Source organism: Mustela nivalis (genome assembly GCF_964662115.1).
Source record: "Mustela nivalis genome assembly, chromosome: 8".
Lineage (NCBI taxonomy): Eukaryota > Metazoa > Chordata > Mammalia > Carnivora > Mustelidae > Mustela > Mustela nivalis.
Window position 1 is genome coordinate 34338753 of NC_139027.1, and position 19533 is coordinate 34358285.

A 19533-nucleotide genomic window follows, 5' to 3' on the forward strand; every position below is an offset into this window, starting at 1 on the left:
GAGCACTACCCTCTCCCTGGACAGAAGTCTGTGACCTGGAGCTTGGCCACCAGCCAGCCTCTGCCACAGAACAGGGGTTGAAAAAGCCTCATATCTCCATCATGCTACCCTGGTCACTCTGAGGTGGGGGGAGCGTGCTCCATCCATACTCTTTGCCTGCTCCTGCCCTCTCCAGCGCCCATGCAGCAGTGTGCAGAGGACGGCCAGATCTGCCCTTCCCTGGCCGGGTTCCAGTTCACGAAATGGGACAGTGAGACACATAATGAGGTGAGTTCAACTTTTAGACTTCTGAGGGCTCTGGGCATTTGTCCAACTGCTTGTGGTTTCAGTGAGATGGCCCAAGATGAGTTCTGCCCAGTGAGAACCCGAAACCGTGGCATCATTTTTATTTAGCTAGGAGTACAGAAAATATTTCCCTTGGCACTTCTGTAGGGACTAAAACCTGGGGGGTAGAAATGAGAGTGAGGCAGCCCTGTCATTCCTGGGTGCACTTTTTTTTTTTTTTTTTTTTTTTAAATCGGCTATCCCCTTGAACATGGCTAATTCCAGGCCTTTGGTCTCAGGCTGCTGTCAGGCTCAAGGAATTTCCTGCTCTTCAGGGTTGAGTCCCTTGGCACAGAGTTTCCTGAGAAACTGTCATGTGTAAAGCTTTTCTCTGTATATTTTTAGCTTGTCCCCCTTTAGCCTACTTACTATCACTTCCAGAATAAATGGTCTCCATGGAAAACTATTTTCTCTAAACATGTAGTTAATGGATACCAATTCCTGTTTCATGTTTTACGAAATGTGCCTAACAACAACACGGCCTCATCCTGTGCCACACAGTATAAACTTCCTCAGCACCTTGCTCTCGTGAGAACCTTGACTCAGGGGAGGGCGAGCCAGAAGGGGAGGCTGGAACCTGGAACTCAGGGCTAAGAAGGAGTCCAGGCAGGCTGTTACTCCAGGCTGCATGGATGGCGAGAACTAGAGAATCCTCTCGTTGTCCTCCCCAGTCTGTCTCTGCTCTGGTAGACAAGTTCAAGAAAAACGAGCAGGTGTTTGACATCAATGCCGAGGTAGAGGAGAGTGACTGCGAGGACTTCCCTGACGGGCCCATGGACGACGACTTTGATGCGAACGATGAACCTGAGCACAGTGCCGCCGGCGATCGCACCGAGTTCAGGAGCTGGAAGGAGCCCTGCCGCACTCCGAGCTGCCCGTAAGGATCTCAGAAGGCCTGGAAGAGGTTCCCAGAGGAGGTTTCCATTAGTTCTTAGCAGATTTCCTGCTAGGACCATCTCATTTCATCTCTGAGATCGGCTAGCCTAGCCTGCCGGCTCCATTGTCCACACAGGCTGAGCCATTCTGACCCGCCTGGCATCACACCCGCCTGGGAATGTCAGCTCAGCCACCTGTTGGCAACATTGCAGGAGTTTGGAAGGATAAAGTTAAAACGTGTAAAGTGCTGGAGAGGAGAACTTGGGATATAGGCACTGCTACGGTGGTGGCTGTCATTTCCACGTGTGTTTTGGTAGCACGGAATGTGCTTTCTCCACACCATGTGCAGTCTTGCTTTTGGCTACATCACTCCAGATTGGTTATAGACAGAAACAGCCTTACATGCTGATTGTATAAACAAAGTGGCCCCTGCCTGGAGGGTCAGGCAAAGAGGAGGGGCTGGGCAGTGTTGGGTTAACCAGATAGGCAGACGGGACAAGCGAAGCAGGGGAAACTAAATAAGCAGATAAAACCGAACATGTTGTGCAGGAGGAGAGGTGGTAGAATGGGTCTGTAGCAATTTTTTTTCTTTTTTATTAAAGATTTTATTTATTTATTTGACAGAGATCACAAGTAGGCAGAGAGGCAGGCAGAGAGAGGAAGGGAAGCAGGCTCCCTGCCCAGCAGAGAGCCCAATGCAGGACTCGATCCCAGGACCCCGAGATCATGACCTGAGCTGAAGGCAGAGGCTTAACCCACTGAGCCACCCAGGTGCCCTTGTCTGTAGAAATTTAATTTTTTTTATTAACTCTAGTAGGCCTAGAAGAAAATCAGAACTTTGTTGACCTTTATTTATATGTACTTAGGAAATTAGTAAGTTTTACTTTTGAATATTATTTGGAAGCGGATTCCATAATCCTGTGGCACTGGGGGCCGCTAAAGGTCGTGACTGGGCTTGGGTTTCAGAGACTCCGTAAGACTGTGAACAGTCCCTCTGACAACTCCTGTGCCTATAACAATTTTGTGTTCCTGGGACAGGACAGCCAAGCTGGTTTAGTGGGGGGCAAAACCTTAGAAGTTGTCTAGGATAATTTGTCTACTCCTGTGGGAAATGATTAGATTGATGATGTCTCTTCACATCTGTGTAGAAGTTGACGGGCTAAACATTTGATACCTTAAGGCAAAACTACCCAGCGAGGCCCTTTGGCACCCTCTTTTCTTCTCCTGATTCATACTATTAGTATACCTGCAGTTTTGTCCCTGTGCCCCTCCTATCTTCTACAGACTGAGAAATGGTATGTGGGTAGGTGGGATGAGCTCTTTCAGTCCAGATTCAAATGTCAATGAACAACCGTCACTTTCCTGACATCTAAGGAACTGACGGTAGCAAAGGGCTTTACTCACTTCTATTTTACTACCTTGAAGAAATGCCTGCACTTCTCTCCCCAGTTTCAAACAGAACAAAGTCTTAGGATCCATCCTACTGAGCGCTTTAGGGGCAGGGCACTTGGGTTGTAGCCCAAAGTTATATCTGTCTTGAAATCCTTATCCTTGGCATGGCACTGGCCTCGCCCAAGAGCTCAGTATTGAAACTACACGGACTTGACTGCCATGCATAGCTGTGAGGTATGGGGTAGAGGCAAGTGGCCTCATCTATTAGGGTCTTTGTTTTCTCATGCACAAAATGAAGGGTTTGGCTTAGATGATAATAGTAATGTCTGAGCTCATTGAGTGCTCTATTAATCTGGTTTCAGGCCAGCTACTGTGCCAGGGGCCTTACCTATGTTATCTCACATAATTTACAGAAAACAGAAAATGTAATTACTTAAGCCTTGCAACAACCTTATGAGATCCTGTTGTCCCCATTTTACAGATGAGGAAACAGGCTCAGAGAAGTTAAGTAATGGGATAGAGCTGGGTATCACTTAGTGCCTTTGACCAATTCTGACTGCCTGTAATGAACTTTGGACAATAGGCTCCACCCCAGAGCATTTAAACTGAGAGTCCCAGAGGCCAGGCTTTGCATCACATTTCCAAAACTCCATGGGTAATTGTACTATGCACCCAGGATTGTGAACACTGTACTGGACCAAAAGGTAGTGTGTGTGTGTGTGTGTGTGTGTGTGTGTGTGTGTGTAAGATTTTATTATTTGAGAGAGAGACTGTAAGCAGGGGGAGCAGCAAGCAGAGGGAGAGGGAGAAGCAGGCTCCTGCTGAGCAAGGAGCCCAACATGGGGCTCAATGTTAGGATCCCGAGATCATGACCTAAGTCAAAGGCAGATGCTTAACCGATTGAGCCACCCACACGCCCCTGGACTGAAAGGTCTTTATGGGCTTCTCTAGGTTGAGATGGGATAGGGCCATGCTGAATCATAAATACCAGTGTTTTGTAGGGTGCCCCTTGTTGCTGGTCCCTGGATGGCACTATTCAGACTGCTGTACACTTCATGCATTGATAAGGGCAGGCCTAACATAGTGGCGTATGTCCAACAGCAGCTTGGATGCACTCCCTCTTGCAGCAGCAACAACCTGTGTGTCTGCTCTAGCCAGTCTCTGTGAAACAGGTGCTTGCTGTGGTTAAAGACCTAGACTGTGGGCTAGGCCCATACCACCACCTGTTTCATGCATGCAGGAATGAGGCATTCTACTACTTGCATGGTGAGGTGCCAGGAGCCAGCTGGGAGGTGACCTACAGATTCTAGTGCCATGTACTGAACCAGTACTAACCTGGAGGGGCCCTGTGGGAGGAGGGCAGGTAGAAGAAGTAATTCCTCCAGAGGGCATTAGAGGAGTTTGCTGGAGGGGATGTTTGATGGAGAATTGAGGACACTGGGAAGTAGGTTAGTTATTGAGTCGGGGAGTTGGGATGAAAAAGGCACCTGCCACGTAGCCTTGTAGCCTTGTATATTGCGATAGAAAATGGCTGGAGTTCAAGCCTCAAGGGCCTTAGCCCTGCCCTGGCCCACAGATTCTCAGGGGATGGGAGCCAAGCTCTTTATAGCTTTGCCTATAAGTTCCCAATAAATTCCCAGCCTGAATGCCAGAACAGAAGAGTTCCTTTATAACATAAAGGCATTTTACATACTAGAAATGTGAATTTTTTTCATATATTCTAATTTTTAAAATTAAGTTTTAGGGGTGCCTGGCAGGCTGAGTTGGTAGAGCATGTGATTCTTGATATTGGGGTTGTAAGTTTGAGGCCCACATTGGGTGGACAGATTAAAATTTTTTTTAAATAATAAAATTAAGTTTGGGGCGCCTGGGTGGCTCAGAGGGTTAAGCCTCTGCCTCCGGCTCAGGTCATGATCTCAGGGTCCTGGGATCGAGTCCCACATCGGGCTCTCTGCTCGGCAGGGAGCCTGCTTCCTCCTCTCTATCTCTCTCTGCCTGCCTCTCTACCTGCTTGTGATCTCTGTCTGTCAAATAAATAAATAAAATCTTAAAAAAAAATAAAAATAAAATTAAGTTTTAATTACACAATAAATATACAAATACAGATTCCTGGTTTTAAAATAAAGATTCTGTACATAAAGGCAACGTCCTCTTTTAAAATATTTTAACCTTATTACACAAGGCTTAGTTTGAAGATGGTGTATTTATAGCTCAGTGTAGATAAAAAGTGGCTCAGTGTCTGAGGTTTCCTTGGACCTTGACCTTTAGAGGGCAGTATAGCAGCACTAGCATACTTTCTGATGAGTCAGGCTCCCCGCACAGACTAGAACATTGCCGAAAGGTTGAAAAACCAAACCCAAACTGTCATACTGGACTGACCAGTCAGACTCTTCATACACAGCCGGGAATAAAGCTAGGTGGCTTAACAGATTATAAGTGCCCCCCCATTGTCATTTGTCATTTGAGGGACAAATCAGAGTAACATCTATTCACTTTTAGTAGGCACTACAAGTGTTATTGGAGCCCTCACTTACGAAGGATGGGAAAGAAAGACTGAGCGATTATCATCTGTATGGCTGGAAGCCTTGTGAATGGAAAGATCTTGAGGCTGATTCAGAGAATTGTGTCCTCCTTGCAGCTCTGGCATATTTTTTCTTTTAAGGTTTTATTTATTTATATGAGAATGAGCATGAGAGGGGGAAGGTCAGAGGGAGAAGCAGACCCCCTGCTGAGCATGGAACCCAATGTGGGACTCAATCCCCAAACTCCAGGATCATGACCTGAGCTGAAGGGAGTCACTCAACCAGCTGAGCCACCCAGGCGCCCCCAGCTCTGGCATTTTACTTGACTGCAGTCTTACGTGAAAACTTACCTTCTCTCCAAGGCATCTGGGTGGCTCACTCAGTTAAGTGTCTGCCTTCAGCTCAGGTCATGATCCTGAAGTGCTGGGATTGAGTCCCGCATGCGGCTCCCTACTCAATGGGAAGCCTGCATCTCCCTCTGCCACTGCCCCCTCTCTTGTGTGCTCCCCCTCTCACTCTTTCTCAAATAAAATTAAAAAAAAAAAAAAAAAAAGACAACTTACCTTCCCTCTGCACTGTTTCCTTATCTCTCAGATGGGTAAACTTATATTCCATGAAGTACTTTAAAGCCTCTTTGTATAGCTATTTGTGATCATAATATAGAATTAAGAGAAACTTTAGCACTTTGATGAAGTATAAACTAAGGAATTATTAACGATGAAATATTTATATTGGACTTACTCTTAGAAATGCTGCTCATCTGTGGAGAAGTGGGTAGGTAGCGTCTTCAGTTTCATCACACGCTGTTTTGCATGTAAATGGCATGATTGTATTATGTATATTGACATGTACACAGTTGGACAGGTAAAAATATGATTTCATGTGTGTTACAGGAGAGAAATGATTCCCCTTGGGGACGGAGACATTAGGACCATGTGCCCTCTTCTATCCACGAAACCTGGAGAATATTCCTATTTTAGTCCCCGTACCATGTCAATGTGGGCTGGCCCAGATCACTGGCGCTTTAGACCCCGACTCAAACGTATGTACTTCTAAGTTTGAACATCTGTACTTCCAAGTGTGAACTTTAAGAGATAGTGTTGATGATCATCCAGTATCCATGTGACTTCAAACAGAGGCCATACGTGGGAATGACCATAGGCTTACAAGGCAGGACTCTAGAACTCTGAAGGGCCTTGCCAGCATGATGTGTTTTACATTCTCTCTTTGAAAAGAAGGGATTAATTAGCATACTTGTAAGTGTGTTTTGTTAGCAAGACCACAAATCTTAAGTTAGGGATGAAACTAGGTGTATGATTTGCCTTTCCTGATGCTTTTATGCTCAGACAAAAACGTGAGCATTTTTGCGGTTGGTAAGATCTTGCAAAATGGGTACATAATATTGTCCACAGAGGTGAACAATGTGACATCTGTGTTCATTTCTGCAGATGATGCTTCCTCCAAATCAGAGAACAAAAAGAAGAGTACAAAGAAGGATTTTGAAATTGACTTTGACGATGATATTGACTTTGATGTATATTTTAAAAAAACAAAGGTTTGTGCTAGATCTATTAGCCTATATGCTTTTTAAAATTGCTCTTTTCACTCTTCTCAGATTTTAAAAAATTTATTTCAAATTTAAGTTTTAGAGTAAATGGATGGTTTCATTCTCCCTCAAACTCTAGAGGAATTGAGAAATAGCCCTGAACTCAGTGGCAGGTAGAATCAGGTTTAGAATATTAATAATGTCTAGCAAAATCACTCTTTGCTACAGAACTGGGAACTCTTGACAGTAGGCTAGTGCTGCCCAAATCCTTCCCAAGCTGCTTAAAAAAAAAAATTTGTTTTGACCATATCTTTTTTTTTTTTTGACCATTCTTACTAAAATGCCTGGGGTGCCTGAGTGGTTCAGTTGGTTAAGCATCCGACTCCGACTCTTGATTTTGGCTGAGGTCGTGATCTCAGGGTTGTGAGGCTTGCAACAGGCTCTGTGCTCAGTGTGGAGACTGCTTGAGATTCTCTCACTCTGCTACTCTTCCACTCCTGCCTCATGTGTGCTCTCTCAATATCTCCCTTTCTCTCAAAAAAAAAAAAAAAAAAAAGGGTTTTATTTTTAATTAACAGGCTTCTACTATTCTGGCCAAGTCCACTTTGGAGAACCAGAATTGGAAAGCCACCACTCTTCCCCCGGATTTCTTCTACGAGACAGATCATCTTGTCCAGCTGCATCTCAAACCAGGCACCAGGGTAAGACTGCTCCTTGGTTCCTCCAGGCTGCTGCTGTCGAACGTGCTGGTAGCGTGGGAGAAATCAGATGGTTGGCAATGTTGACTACCAGCCCTCGCCTTTGAGGAAAAGGAGAGTGCAAGGGGAGGGGAAGGTGTTAGCCAGGGGCAGTCACCAGGAAATGCAGTGGGTGTAGCTGCATTCCCAAAGCTAAAGGGAAAGCTTATGGCATAGACACAGGTTGGAGATTTGGATACTTCAGCTGGTAAGACTGTTGGGTGGCCGCTGAGGCCTTGGTGCTGAAATGCTAGGGGGATAAACAGTCTTTCACTAAGGTTTTTACGTGGTGGTAGTTATTTCTTGATTCTCTCCCTTTCTCATTGATGTTATGGATTCACAAGCCAGTTGCTTTCCCCGGGCCACACTGCCTTCCTTATGATCCAGGTGTAGACACGAGCCCCACTGTGACTTATGGGGTAGTGTGGGTGCCAAACACCTGACTGTGCAGTCCTCAAGGGAGTTATCTAGAGCTGGGCCTCCTTCCTGGGCTCTGTCGAGGCTCCTCTTTCTGATGAGCATCTAGACCACCCAGGGCTGGCCCCCAGTCGCTGTTCACCTCATCTGCGCGTGCATGGCTGCTTCTGGCGATGCTGGTCGCAAGTGCGTGTCACCGTTGCCAGGGTTACCAGGCAGCGGTTCCTGCCAAGTTCCCTTTTATCTAGACCCTCTGCTCACTTGCTTTCCTTGGGTGTTCTGGTCTTGTGGTGTCCTCTTCCTTATTCTGCCTGCTTCTCTACAAGACATTAATGATATGTATACAGTTCTCTGGATTCACAATTTCCCATTGTGTTTTTATAAACCAACACTGATATATTTTTCCTTTAATCAGTACTGTTTACTTAACAGAAATACTCTTAAAAATGTAGAAAGAGATACAGAGTTGCAGCAGTAGTAGAAACGATGGTTGTGGTCAGTGTTGGTTAGATGCTAGCCGGGTCGTGTTCTAATGGGAAAATGGGGCCCTGCGGCAGAAGAGCAGGACAGAGGGACAGTGGACACTGCTACCAAACCTTACCCAGCCTGAAGCTCCTTTCTGTGGCCAGGAGTTACCCAACCCCCTTCCCTCAAGCCCTTATTAGGAGCATCTGAAGACTGTGGCCTTCGGTGGGAATTTGCATATTAATTCCAGGGGCTGTAGTTTTGTTGTTTATAGTAGAAGAAAGAACTTCTGCTTCTGATTGTCCACAGGGTCAAAGTCACTGAGTGGTAGGGCAGCCAGGCAGCAGGAACTGAAGATCCCTGCCCTTCCACCAGGGCTACACGGGGATAATGACTATTAAACTCTGGGAACCCTGGAAATTAAATGCTGGGTTAGTAAGCACTGTTTGGCTACAGACCATACAGATCAACCATCCAGTTTAATTATCTTACAGGCGGATTCTAGTAGCAACCAGCTGATAACACGAGGCGGTCACAGCCCCTTTCTGAAACACTTCTTGTAGACTATGGACAGTTTCCCGTGTGCCTAAAGGACAGTATCCTAAATGGGGAGGGATTTAGAAATGGTGTCATATGAGGAACTGAGGAAGAAAGAGGACTTAAGTCAATAAATACCTATTATTGAATATTATTTTTGGATTGTGTTACAAAAACATTGTGGGGGTTTTTGTGGGGGTTTTTTGGGTGTTTTTTTTTTTGCCTGCTTTTGGATTATATCACTGTAGTAGAATATTCAGTATGCTTTGTAAACTGAATACCTTCAGCCTCACTTCCTTCACTCCTTTAAGGACCTTTTTAGCCAGAGCACTTCCATTTCCGTCCAGTTAAACAATAACCTTGTTGTTTAACCCTTAAACTGTCCTTGCCCCCCTCCCCCCCAGGGGACTTACTTAAAAACCAGTACCAGAAACCAGTCCCAGATAACAAAGCCCAAATACAAGAGTGGTTCAGGCCATGTGGAGACATCTGTGGGGGGGGGGGCGCATACTGTCTCCCTAGTTACCAAGGAGTATGGGCCCCACCCTTTGGGAGCCTTTTGGGCGCCAATTCTCACCAAGGTGATAGGCTAGTTCCAGTATCTACTAGGGTAAATTGTAATTCAATTGGTCACTTATGTGTGACCTAACATGAATGTGCAGCTTTCTCTGTGTGTTACAATTTCATTGGCCACCTATGCGTGGCCAGGCCCAACCACATGGCCTTTGCCCTTAAAAGCTAGTCTGTGAAGCAGAGAAAGGTCACCCTCTCTGTAAGAGGCACGGCCCCGAACATTCGGTTTGATTCTCGATGCTTGGCGCGGAATAAAGATTTGCTTGACCTTTGCTTTGTATCAGTCTCTCTCCTTTAATCACAGACCCATTGCTGGGGGACCTTTCACCCCAAAGACACATACCCCAGGTAAAAATCACTGGTCTAACGGGCAGCGAATATTTGAAGGGCTGTGGTCACAGGCATTCCCAAAAGAGGAGGGAGGCTTGTTCTGTGAGGCTCTGGAAGACAGAACAAAGACCTGGGGGTGTAATGACGGGGAGAAGAGCTGGATGTTTCTCCCTATAGCTATGTAGGGATCAGAGATTTCCCCAGAAATGGGACAGGCTGTCTGTGAATTAAAATCATGAGTGGGTTTTCTCTCAGAATTACTTGAGCAACCTCAAGTTGACTTCTTTTCAGATAACTATAGGCAATTCTGTTGGGGTTTTTGTTTTGTTTTTTGGCAATTTTGTTTTTAACGAACCCTTTTTAAAATGAAATTGTGTGCAGACCTAATTGCAAATGAGCTGCTCTGGTTTATTTGGGATGGATGGCCTCCAAGCACTACTACCATGGGGCTTGCTCTAGAATGGAGTTGTGCAACTGAAGTTGTCGGGATTAGATGACTTCTCATGGCCCTTAAAACTCTAAAATTCTGTAATTCTAGGAGCTTGATCATAAGAACTAAGGTTATCATCCAACCTAGGTTGGAACTACTTTTCTAGAAATTGCTTTCTGCAGTTGTTCTTTCCTTAAGTTGTTCTTTCCTTTTCTAGTTACTTAAGACTGCCCAAGGCCAGAGAGCAGGAACCGAACATTATGAAGAAATTGGAGACTATGATTACAATAACCCTAATGACACCTCCAACTTTTGCCCTGGATTACAGGTAAAAGGAGAGAGGAGCTCTGTCCTTTCTCATAAGCAGAAGAGCTTTTTCTATTCCCCATCTCCTCCCTTTCCTATATGGCAGAAGACTGTAGGAAATTCTGAATTGGGGGAGGAGGGTTATGGCTGCCTGCCCAGCCCCCCAGGCATCAGGAAATGGCAAAAAGCTGAGGAAACAGCCAAAAGCTAGGCCTGCTTTACCTCAAACCCTGTATGTGGAAAGTGAATGGTTATATTCCAATAAACCAGCCAATGTCTTTAGCCTGTGCAAAGCACTTATTTTGACTATTTTGGGATTTCAGAGGAAAATACTCCTCTTGCTTTTAGAAACCAATATTTTTGTCTAGGGGTACAGGACGTTCAGACATGTGAAGATGGTGGGATCTGAAAGGGAAAGGTCTAGGGGGTAGATTCAGGAGACTGGGCTTATAGCTCTGATTTTGGTTGTTACGTTGTGAATTTGTATAAGCCACTCTCCATTTTTAAATCTTAGTTTAGACTAAATAATTTTATAAGTCTACTAATAAAGTGGCAAATGTAAATAACAGAAAGGGAGGAAATATTAGGTCTCTGTGTCCCTTTGGGGAGAGGGACAAGAACTGAAGAATAGCTTGTTCACCTTGTCATCTTCCTTGGAGGAGAGTTGGGTGGTTACCTTTTAGTGAAAATCCAGACCGCTTGGCAAGTGCTTCTCACATTTTTAGGGGGTAAGAGAGCCTGCTTGAAAACCAAGTCCTAGGCCCCAGCCCAGAGATCTGATCCATTCCTGTTGGTCTTGGTCCAAGAACGACTTTTTCACAGCTCCCAGGCAGGACCCCCACTGCTGGCTGGAGACCTCTGACACCTCTTGTGCTCACATCGGGTGAGGCATGTGGGTCAGATCTCAGGTGTTTTGGAAATGCTGTCCATAAAATGAAATCTGAAATTGGCTAGAAACCAAAGGGGACACTGGCAGTTGTGATTATTCCTCCTACCTTGCTCTGGAGGTCTTAGTTAGCAGATACCTTCCTCATAGGGCTTATGTGTAACCAGAGGGTCACTGGAGGCACCGAGAAGACCATCCTAGGCTTGACTCCTATAACGAACTCTCAGGTGCTCTGCTCTTAATCTATAAATAGAGTCTTTTTCAAGGACACTCCAACATCCTGCCAAACTTAAAGAACTGTTTCCTTGCCCAGGCTGCTGACAGTGACTATGAAGAGTCGGATGACTTATTTGTGGGACCAAGTGGGACCTTTGACCTTACATCCTGCCATCCACCCAAGACAGCACAAGAGAATGGTGATGTGCCTGAAGTCCAAGGATTAGACATCATCACTTATGGGGAGTCAAATCTGGTAGCTGAACCTCAGAAGGTAAAGATGAAAGCCAAGAATTATGTTAGATTGTTTGCCTGAGATCTATGAGAGTCACATTGGTCTGGACTTGATTTTTTGTTTTTTTCTTTCTTAGTTTTAACCTGCTGATCTCCAAGTGGCTGATTCTTAAGTAGGGTCATGTTGAGAGTATTCGAGCTGATGGCTAATTTAGTTTGTGTGGAACTAGCCATCTCTTTAGAAATGGTGATAAACCGGGCGCCTGGGTGGCTCAGTGGGTTAAAGCCTCTGCCTTCGGCTCAGGTCATGATCCCAGGGTCCTGGGATCGAGTCCTGCATCAGGCTCTCTGCTCAGCAGGGAGCCTGCTTCTCCGTCTCTCTCTGCCTGTCTGTCTGCCTACTTGCGATCTATCTGTCAAATAAATAAATAAAATCTTTTAAAAAAAAATGGTGATAAACCATATGACTAGAAGCAAAGTGGTAAAGTATGTGAATGAAGGCTGCAGGCAGGGAAAATCGGTTTCTGTGCTGTTTGGGTGAGGCTGGCCATTTGGCTCTGGCTCAATCCATGAAGCAGGCCACTCTTGATTTCGGGGTTGTGAGTTCAAGCCCCGTGTGGGGTGTAAGGATTTCTTAAAAGTAAAATGTCTTTCTTTTAAAAAGAAAGAAAATTTTGGCCAGATTCAATTTATATGAAACGATGATGCATTAATCACCTGCATACCAGTTGACAGGCCTAGTGATTTCATATCCATTTGATTGGCCTAGCTCTTTACCCTAGAATTCCAGCTTAGTCTTTTTTTTTTTTTTTTTTTTTTAAAGATTTTATTTATTTGACAGAGAGAGAGATCACAAGTAGGCAGAGAGACAGGCCGAGAGAAAGGGAAGCAGGCTCCCTGCCGAGCAGAGATCCCGATCCAGGACTCGATGCAGGGCTCGATCCCAGGACTCTGAGATCATGACCTGAGCCGAAAGCAGAGGCTTTAACCCACTGAGCCACCCAGGCAGCCCCCAGCTAAGTTTTTATGTAGATTGTACTTGGGCGCCAGAATGGCTCAGTTGGTTAATCGACGGCCTTTGACTCAGGTCATGATCCCAGAGTTCCTGGATCGAGTCCTACATCGGGCTCCCAGCTCCATGGGGAGTCTGCTTCTCCCTCTGACCTCTCCTCTCATGCTCTCTCTCTCTCACTTTCTCTTTCTGTCAAATAAATAAATTTTAAATATCTTAAAAAAAAAAAAAAAGGTAGTTAAAAAAATGTAATTTGCATTTGATCAACAAGAAATTAGATTGAAATGAGGGACTCTGTTTTGGCATATCCAAGCAAAGCTCTGTCATTCCTTTGATCAAGACTATATCAGAATCTTTATTAGAACTCCAGACTTTTTGATTTTATAATGGGTAGATTATAAATGTTTCTTTAGTTTGCTTAATTTTACTTTGTCACATATCTATTTTAGGTAAATAAAATTGAAATTCATTATGCCAAGACTGCCAAGAGAATGGACATGAAGAAGTTGAAGCAGAGCATGTGGAGTTTGCTGACAAAGCTCTCCAAGCAAGCAGACACAGAGGTAACACGCTCTGCTTGCTCTCCAGCTACCCAGCATGTGGGAGGGGAATGGCTCATGGTTAAGGCTCCAAGATCAACAGTGAATAGAGAAAGTATTCTTTCAGAAACACAAGAAAGACAGGGCACCTGGGTGGCTCAGTCGGTTAAGTGGCTGCCTTCAGCTCAGGTCATGATCCCAGAGTCATGGGATCGAGTCCTGCATCAGGCTCTCAGGTCCATGGGCAGTCTGCTTCTCCCTCTGACCTTCTCCCCTCTCATGCTCTCTCTTACTCTCTCTTTCTCAAATGAATAAATAAACTCTTAAAAAAAAAAAAAAAAAGAAAAAGAAATACAAGAAAGATCTCACACCTCTGAAAGTGGGATGAACCAAGAACAAACAAATCACACAAAAAGTGATACAGATGGTAAACTAGTGCACAGAAATTATTTAACTTTGCTGGTCATCACAAAATACAAACCAAAGCAATTTCCACTGCTTTAGCAGTTATACAGAGCTTTAGCAGCCTTAGTAATTAAACAGAGTTGAGGAAAAATTTGGTGTATATACTCACTGCTGGTGTGATTTAGGTTGATGAACCACTGTTCTGGAAAACAAATTCTAACATCTCACATACCATAAAATGTTAAAGCCCTTTGATCTAATAGGGAGATGTATTCTAAGTAGAAAAGAAGTATAAAAAAATTATTATTATTATTATTACTTTTTTTTTCTGTCAAATTCTCTCTCTCTCCTTCAGAATAAGGTAAAACATTGACTAATTCTTTCCAGCTGAATGGAGCTCTTAATTAACCAGAATCCTTTCATTCTTTCTTCTGGACCTCTTCTGTTCAGGCAGTGTTCTGAGCTTTTTTTGGAAAACTCAGCCTGCTCTCTTAAACCTCCTGCTGGCTGAGAAGTGAAAATCGTGATTTGATTGAGGACCCCGAGTTGTGTAGTCATGGTTATCAGATAAAGCTTCAGTCATATTCATAAGGTTTTATCAACTAAACTGAATAGGATACAAATGTAAGAGAAATGTGCTTTTTAAGAGGTGGGAACGGGGGCGCCTGGGTGGCTCAGTGCGTTAAGCCGCTGCCTTCAGCTCAGGTCATGATCTCAGGGTCCTGGGATCGAGTCCCGCATCGGGCTCTCAGCTCAGCAGGGAGCCTGCTTCCTCCTCTCTCTCTCTCTATCTGCCTCTCTGCCTACATGTGATCTCTGTCTGTCAAATAAATAATAAAAAAAATCTTTAAAAAAAAAAAAAAGGTGGGAACGGGGTTCTACTTAAACTTCTAATTTAAATGACTCATACCTTGTCCTCTGGTTATACCCGGTTAACAAAGGATTTATTTACTTATTTATTTTTAAAGATTCTGTTTGTTTATTTGAGAGAGAGAGAGAGAGAGAGAGAGAATGAGCATAAAAGGGGGAGGGTCAGAGGGAGAAGCAGACACACACCATCTACCTCTGAGCAGGGAGCCTGATGTGGGACTCGATCCCTGGACTCCAGGATCATGATCTGACCTTAAGGCAGTTGCTCAACCAACTGAGCCACACCAGGCATCCAGGATTTATTCTTTTTTTAAAAAAATCTTTTATCATGAAAATATTCAAACAGGGTGCCTAGGTGGCTCGGTTGGTTAAACATCTGACTCCTGATTTCAACTTAGGCCATGGTCTCAGGGTCCTGGGATCCAGCCCCATGTTAGGCTCCACCTTTAGTGGGGAATCTGAGGATTCTCTTTCTCTCTCTCTCTCTCTCTGCTCCTCTTCCTGCTCACACATGCTCTCTTACTCTCTCTCAAATAAATAAATCTTTTTTTTTTTTTAAGATTTTATTTATTTTTCAGACAGAGATCACAAGGAGGCAGAGAGGCAGGCACAGAGAGAGAGAGAGGAGGAAGCAGGCTCCCGGCTGAGCAGAGAGCCCGATGTGGTGCTCGATCCCAGGACCCTGGGATCATGACCTGAGCTGAAGCCAGAGGCTTTAACCCACTGAGCCACCCAGGTCCCCCTAAATAAATCTTTAAAAAAAGAAAATATTCAACGGTATTCAAAAGCAGAGAGAGCATAGTATAGTGAACACCTTTTTCTCCAGTAGTTATCACTGTTTTATCTGTACTATCACCTATCCTGTCCTGTCACCCCACTCCTCTCCCTGTGTACACATTCTGGGTTATCTTAATGCAAATACCAAACATGATATCCTTTGATAACTGCTTGCCTTAGAGATTATGGATTCTGTGCTGCCCTTGGTTGAAGCTATAAATAATCATGGCTCTTGTTAGTTTGTATTTTTTTACTTCAGAGGAGCCCAGAACCCTCTTTGCAATTCTTCCTTTACTGGGATTATACTGGCCATTGACGTCCACATTTACCATAACTTCGTCAGTGTCATAGTCCAGGGCTGCGGCACAGGGTCTCTTTATGGGTCCCTTTTCTTCAAGATGTAACTTAGAAAATGTTTTGGTTTCATTGTAAACTCTTTGGAGGTACAACTTCGAAATTTATGTTGCTTTCTCAAAAGTGAACTGACCGAGAATGTCTAAGTGTCAATATCCTTCCTCTGTTAGACAAACCACAGTGAAACTGGAAAAGAGGACCCGGTGAAGGTGGCTGATGAGAAGATGCTCAGCGGGCTCACAAGGGACCTGCAGAAGAGGTATGAGCTGGTGAACGCGGGGGGCTCCCGGCCCCTTCCTCTGAGCCCCGGCTGAGAGTGCTCCAGCCTGAGCTGCTGATGTGACAGACCCTCACACCATCTGCTCTGTTTTTTTTTTTTTTTTTTTTTTAAGATTTTATTTTATTTATTTATTTGAAAGACAGAGATCATAAGTAGGCAGAGAGAGAGGAAGAGAAGCAGGCTCCCTGCTGAGCAGAGAGCCTGATGCGGGGCTCGATCCCAGGACCCTGAGATCATGACCTGAGCCAAAGGCAGAGGCTTAACCCACTAAGCCACCCAGGCGCCCCCATCTGCTGTTTTAATACTCGGGGCAGTTTTTCTGTTTCTTCTTTGCATTGATAAATGACTTAATATAGACCAACTTTTTAAAAAGACATTTTTTTAAAAAAGCATTTTTCTGCACCATTGGCTGGAATGGAGCAAGTGAAATTTTATTTCCAAATAAGAAACTGGAAAAACCTGCTTATAAAATGCATCTGAAATATTTCTTTGTTTCTCATTAGTTTGTTCACTGGAAATGTGTGTTCTTACTTGTTGAAAGAATCTTTGTTCCTAGAACCACAGTGACCAAGCTAAATACTTGCCTCTCTGTTTTCCAGCCTTCCTCCTCTCATGGCTCAGAACCTCTCTATACCCCTGGCCTTTGCCTGTCTCCTACACTTAGCCAATGAAAAGGTAAGTAAATTTGGTTATGCAAGGGAGTAATTCTTTATTTGTGGCACCCTGTTTGAGGTTTTTTTCTAGATCTTTCCTGGGCAACCTCACAAGACATCTTAAATACAGTTGACTTATACAATAGTTTCGACCCCAGAGGATTAGCCAGGCACTTAGAAGAATCTTAGAAAAGGGCCATTGGGTATGATTAGCAATGAAAATAATGAGGAGGACCCAAATGGAAAAATTTAAGTGCTGAATTGTAGTCTATCAGTTCCCAGCTTCAAAACATAAAGCACTTTGATATCATTGCGTGTCAAAGGCTTTAAAGGCCAAATCCTACTAGTGCCAAAGTCAAGACACATGGAAACGTGGAGAACAGAGGGGACAGAGGAGGACGAGAGGAAGATGCAGGAAGAAGGAGTCCCAAGACATGGAGGCAGTGGCCAGCCAAGCTGGACCACCAAGAGGTGTGAAGAAAGGCTTGGGACCAGAGTGTCACATCGGGAGCCAGGAGATGTGCCAACTGTGACAGCGGGCCAGGCTCTGCAGTGCGCCACGCCAGCTGCAGAGCTGAGCAGCTGTGTTGGTTCCCAAGGGAGCAGGCAGGGACCCATCTCTTCAAGAGTTTGCTGGTGCCACCCCGGGCGGGCAGCCAAGCGTGGCAGCCAGCAACAAGCCCAGATGAAACTTGATATCCTTTGTGTCCCGGGGCCCTGGTCCCTAACGCAGATGTTGTCACTGAGACAGAGAGAGCATCCCTACCCTCGCTGCCCTCGTGTACCACCAGTGTAGATTCTGACCTCCCCCACCGGCCCCCAGCTAAGAGGGGGGATCTTAGAGTGTGGCACCTGTCTGAACACCGAAGTGTGGTTTGAGAGGGTCGGTCGGATTGTACTGGAATGCTAGCAAAAGCGGGTGCTGTAGAAGTGCCCCGGACTTCCTGTGTGCCTGTGTCTGACCTCTGCCCTCGTGATGAAAGTGCTGCAGTGATGATCGGCTCTGTTTCCCAGAGCCACAGAGAGAAATCTCACAACACTTAATACCAGAACATGTCTCTTTTTGTGGCCTTGCTCCCAGGCTTTCACTCCTGTCTGTCATCAGCCCCTCTGGTAATGAGATCCCTGAGAAGTGAGGTGTGACAGCACTCGGGGCGCTGGGTCCTCAGTGCCAGCAGGGTGCAAATTGTTAGCCAGAGCGGAACCACCAGGAACCAAGCTACAGAAGTCACACTGTGGGGTGTGGGGGGTGATTTCAACTGCCTCAGGACCCAGTGAGGGGAGGTACGCTTGTGGCAAGCTTAGGCGAGAGGGGCTTCGGACAGCCATTTCATCCTGCGGGAAACAAGTGCCCAGCTTGGTGGGGAGTTCACAGGGTGGGTGTGGGGGTGTCAGGTGGGAGGAGAGCTGTTAGGTAGGGAAAGGCCTACGCAGATGGGAGAGAAAGGCCTGCGCAGATGGCCAGGGATGAGGTGATGGGGCAGTGAGGGGGAGGGCTGCAGGAGGCCACGCACGGACACAGACACGGTTAACAGTCACGTATCGTGTCTCCTGGTGGCTATTCACTTCTCTTAGCTCCTGCAAGAGCAAATAGTTTCACTCCTGGGCCCTTTACAGAGAGAGGTTGTTTCGGGCGCCAGTGCCCAGGAAGTCTTGCTTTTTGCATTTTTCCCCTGCAGGTGGCAAGGATTTGGAATTAGCTTTATCCTGCAAATTATATTTGCTGTAACGTAATTTTACTTAAAGTCCCGGGACAAACCTCATTCTTTATAGTCACTACCCTGTTGCCTTGATTAGAATCTATGTTATGAGTCCTGTATTTTCAGTATGCTAAAGTTCACATGTTTGGTCTTTCTTCAGAATCTAAAGCTGGAAGGAACCGAGGACCTTTCTGACATTCTGGTGAGGCAAGGGGATTAAGTTCGCCTGAGAAAAGCTGGCAGAGCAGGGTTCATCGCTCCTTCAGTGACCAGGACGTCTGTGGCCTGGGTGCTGCCTAGCCCACTACCAAAGAGTGGCTGTTTTGTCTGTTGCTCTTCCCTTCTCTCCCTCAGTCGGGGAACCAACACCCCGAAGCTCCGTCTTTGATTAAAGTTTTCCCCCCCCGTGGTGACCACCTAGCAGGGAGGAGCTGGTGAAGATACTGTTCTTAATTGGGAAAACCTATATCCATACTTTGTATCCATGTCTAGTTTTTGTCTCCTAAGTTGATCTTTGTTATTTTCTACACTTTCATAGACAGTAATTTCCCAGCAGGTCCTGGCTGTCTTTAAACAGCTGTCTAACCCTTGTATATAAAACACATCATATGTGCACTTACAAATGTATATATATTGTGTAGCCTTAAAATAAAATCATTCTAAACAATAATGCATGGCCAAATATTTTAGTACATTATAAGTTAGAGCTTGTCCTTTCCCTTCAGTGGGGATGCAGTTAGTTAGCTAGATGATACCCATCTGTCCGTAAAGGCAGGAAACACTTAAAGGCTGAGAGGATTTGTCTTGTGGCAGAGGAGAGGAGAGAGAAACCAACCATTGGCTGGAGGTCACATTTCCAGATTGGGACCCTTGGGCCTATGAATTATGCTGGCGGATGATGGTAGTAAAAATTGCTAAGCTTTGTTAAGGGACAGTTACTAGTACCTTCTGTGGATCACCTCACCTAGACTTCTTAGCGTCTTTAAGAGGAACATACTCTTCTCACTCCCTTTTTACACAGAGACATAGGTGCTTCAGAGTAAAGGAACCTGCCTAAGGGCAGATGGCCGACAGAGACTAACCTCGAACCAAGTACTGTGCTTCTGAAGTCCTCGTTCTTAGCTGCTGTGCCATATGCTGCTCAGACCATAG

The 19533-nt window shown here is 45.2% G+C and overlaps 1 protein-coding gene across 1 annotated transcript in view; it reads left to right on the forward strand.

The window, feature by feature from the left end:
• NCAPH (non-SMC condensin I complex subunit H) overlaps positions 1-19051 on the forward strand; it is a 35090-nt gene extending 16039 nt beyond the window's left edge. The window contains exons 8-18 of the mRNA XM_082743288.1: positions 176-267; positions 996-1201; positions 6008-6156; positions 6563-6669; positions 7239-7361; positions 10367-10477; positions 11655-11831; positions 13253-13366; positions 15919-16007; positions 16628-16703; positions 18542-19051. Coding sequence (XP_082599414.1) covers positions 176-267; positions 996-1201; positions 6008-6156; positions 6563-6669; positions 7239-7361; positions 10367-10477; positions 11655-11831; positions 13253-13366; positions 15919-16007; positions 16628-16703; positions 18542-18601 — 1304 coding nt within the window. The 3' untranslated portion in view covers positions 18602-19051. The remainder of the gene's footprint in view (positions 1-175; positions 268-995; positions 1202-6007; positions 6157-6562; positions 6670-7238; positions 7362-10366; positions 10478-11654; positions 11832-13252; positions 13367-15918; positions 16008-16627; positions 16704-18541) is intronic.
• The last annotated feature ends 482 nt before the right edge of the window (positions 19052-19533 follow it).